The 3,335-nt window shown below is 38.2% G+C and overlaps 1 protein-coding gene across 1 annotated transcript; it reads right to left on the bottom strand.

Annotated features, from left to right (window-relative positions):
- Window positions 1-953: 953 nt before the first annotated feature.
- Window positions 954-3,335, bottom strand: tmem160 (transmembrane protein 160). The gene is made up of 4 exons (XM_016534041.1): window positions 3,141-3,335; window positions 2,730-2,754; window positions 1,783-1,875; window positions 954-1,696 (listed from the first exon to the last, which is right to left on the bottom strand). Exons 1-4 carry the CDS (start codon window positions 3,333-3,335, stop codon window positions 1,395-1,397), a joined length of 615 nt encoding a protein of 204 aa, XP_016389527.1. The 3' UTR covers window positions 954-1,394.

The raw sequence follows: 3,335 nt of genomic DNA on the forward strand, positions 1-3,335 counted from the left end.
AATACATTACTGTAGATGCAGTTTTTGTTTGTTTTTCCAAACTGAGGTACAAGTAAAATGATTGTTTTACTTTTTAACTTGTTTAGAACCTGAATTATTCTTTTAGCACCACTAATCGGTTATCCAAAATAACAGACAGGGGGAAAAAAAGAGAAATTGACAATTTAATCTGTAAAGGACATTTTGGATGACACTGTTGAATTATTCCTCCTCCTAGTCCAGCATGATTTGTGTATTTGCTTTGAACAGGGAAAAACAGCATTTAAACTAGAGTTGATTTAGATTTAGGGTTGACTGATTGTAAGTGTGCAGTGTGTACAGATTCAATGATAAGTGAACACAGACACACTCCAGTAGAGTGAATGACTGTTTGAGCACACGACTAACACTACATCTCCCACCAGCAGAGTATCTACACGATTGCAGGCTGTAAAAAAAAAAAAAAAAAAAGTATCAACAATATCTATACTTTGGATTCATGCATAATAAAAGAAAAGATTTGCTGACATATCTGCTGAGAGAAAGCCCGAGGCAGAAAATGACATCTAGAAATTCTTATCAAATCTGCAAGGAGTGATTTTATTAAATAAGACTGCGACCGCTAGAGCAGGTCATCTGAAGTGAACTGTGAGAGATGTGAGGTAATCATTCTAAAATAAATCTCAAACTGAACGAGGCCTAAATAGATGGAAAAATGCTGCATACTGAAAACTACGATGTAGAAATCATGAATTATAAAAGCACATTTTACAATAAGGTTCAATTTGTTGCTTCTTTATTATTCTTGACTAATGTTCATTTCTACATATACAAAAACTTTTTTAAATTATATATTTATACAGTGGGTACGGAAAGTATTCAGACCCCCTTAAATTTTTCACTCTTTGTTATATTGCAGCCATTTGCTAAAATCATTTAAGTTAATTTTTTTTCCTCATTAATGTACAGTTGCCAAAAAAAACCCCAGAACTGTTATTTCTGAATCACGTCACTATATAAATGTGAACATGCCCATTTATAACAGCTGAACAACCAAGATGGTTAACTAGTTGTCTGATAAGCGCTAGTTTAGAAATTAACTTTCATGTTCCAGCACACAACCCCCAGATCCAACAAAAAAAATTACAAAGAAAAAAATAAGTGCATTTATGTCACTGCCCCTGTGTACGCAGTAAAGCTGATGTTCAGGAGTATTAGAAACACAAAAACTCACTCAACCTGATAAATCAAGCACTAGAGTACTGCACAGTTATGTTGATAGAAGCCACAACTCCACACCGACCTGAAACCAGTTTCGCCTTTCCTCTTAAAGCAGTTTAAACCACTCGTGAATACAGAACTCTGGCTCTGGGTCAAGTGAAAAAGGCCATTTTAACTCCGAGTCTCCTCTCATCTCACTTGTCTTGGCCTTTTTCTTCAGCGCCGCGTCTTTCGCGTCGGGCCCTGCATTCTGCGCAATCCTGACCTTCATCTCCCCCGTGCTCTTCCTCATCCTCTTCGTGAATAATCTCCAACTCCAGGCGGCCGATGTAAAGCGATACCGCGCACAGCCAGAAGAGGGCGGCGACGGACACCAAGCCCGCATGGAGCAGCACAGTGAGCCGAGAGAGGAGCATGAGCCTCCTCAGAGTCAAAAGACTGGTCACGTACGACGCTCCACCGAACGACACGCACACTCCACCCAGGATGAAGAACACTGGGGGAGGAAAGGAAGAAGCCATTCAAAACATGACTATGATGTAAAAGAAAAACCGACGGGCTGAGTGGAAAAAGATGCAGTACCATATCCAGCCTCTCGGCCCACATCACTCTGCGCAAACGCAATAACACCGATTCCTGTTGCCAGGAGACCATTCCGGAACCAGGACAAAAATCCTGAAAACAAATAAAAAAAATAAATGAAATAAATAAACATAAATATTGCTTGAGTGTAATGTTATAATTCACCTTGTAGCTGGTTGGTTTGGTTCATGGCTTATAACTCTTTTAAAAAGACCTTTTAAAAATCTTTTTGGGAAAAATACTTCCAGAACCAAGGTCGCTAAAAAAGTGGGCAGACACTGTTGCGCTCTATTACAACATCTTTGGGTTAGTTCACCCAAAAATAAATGTTCTTGCATCATTAACTCACCCTCATGTCATTCCAAACCTTTATGACTTTTTTCCATTCAACACAAATTGAAAATTATAAATGTGTTTGTTGCTCATTTCCAATAAATTACAATGAACTGAAGATTTCATGCTTCAAAACGATGCCAAAACTGTACAATAATATTAGTCTACATGACTTGTGCAATCTATTTCAAGTCATCCTAAGTCGTGTGAGAGCTTTGTGTGAGGAACAGACTGAAATTTAATTCATTATTCACTGATAATCTTGACTGAATAATACAGACCATTTTTGTGAGATTAATCAGCAGTTAATTAAAAAGATTTGACTCTAAATAGTGAGTCATTCACAAATTGGGCACAAACTGACCTTGAGATGGACTTGAGAGCTATCGGGTGACCAGAGGATTGTGTACAAATATGGTTGTTATTTTTGAGCTTGACCGTCCTACTACTTTTCACTGTTTATTAATAATAGTATCCAAAATCAAAAAGTCAGGGAAACAAACAAACAGAAGAAAGGCAGTCATAGTTTGGAGAGACATGAAGGTGAGTAAATGATGACAGGATTTTATACATGTCTGATTTGTGTTTCATTAATGCTGGATAGAAGACCTCACCTGTTTCATGAGACTTCCGCAGCATCTAGAAAATAAAATAAACTTGTATGATCTGTCAGTGTTTATAAAGAGGGTTAATAAAGAAAAAAAATATATACATATGGTCCTACCATTATTATTATTATAATTATTGATATGTATTTTTTTAGATCAGTGCAAATTCGACAACACCCCATGTCATAATTCTGAACGAGTACCATCGTAGAATCACATTCATTGGTTTACCAAGTGAATAAAATAGTCATGAACAAAGTAATTATGTAACACTACCACAGTACCACCAGCACTTTTGGTAAATAGTGTAATATATATACATATATATAAAAAGGAACATTTATAAATTTAAACATCACATAAAGTAATACTCGGCAGTTAAAACAAGAGCACCAGAGAGGGAGTGTTTGTGTTTACCAGCGCATCAGCTTTATCTAGTTCAGTGATGTACTGTTGCTCCAGCGCTCGTGTTTTGTTCAGCGGGGTTTTCTCCGCCGCCCGCCGCGCGCTGCCCCGGTGAAGCGCTCGCACCGCAGCCCTCACATACTGCAGCACCGGCCGCCGCGCAACCTGAGCAAACCGCCTGCACGTTAACCAACTTATGGAAGCCAT

The sequence above is a fragment of the Sinocyclocheilus rhinocerous genome, unplaced genomic scaffold (assembly GCF_001515625.1).
Source record: "Sinocyclocheilus rhinocerous isolate Xijiao unplaced genomic scaffold, SAMN03320098_v1.1 scaffold996, whole genome shotgun sequence".
Classification (NCBI taxonomy): domain Eukaryota; kingdom Metazoa; phylum Chordata; class Actinopteri; order Cypriniformes; family Cyprinidae; genus Sinocyclocheilus; species Sinocyclocheilus rhinocerous.

What these genes read in the sequence shown, in the direction of transcription:
- tmem160 (XM_016534041.1), bottom strand. Translation starts at nt 3,335, where the DNA reads ATGGCTTCCATAAGTTGGTTAACGTGCAGGCGGTTTGCTCAGGTTGCG. An exon ending in GCGGAAGTCTCATGAAACAG is followed by an intron (nt 1,876 to 2,729) that starts GTGAGGTCTTCT and finishes ATTTGTTTTCAG; the next exon opens with GATTTTTGTCCTGGTTCCGG. An exon ending in GGGCCGAGAGGCTGGATATG is followed by an intron (nt 1,697 to 1,782) that starts GTACTGCATCTT and finishes TTCCTCCCCCAG; the next exon opens with TGTTCTTCATCCTGGGTGGA.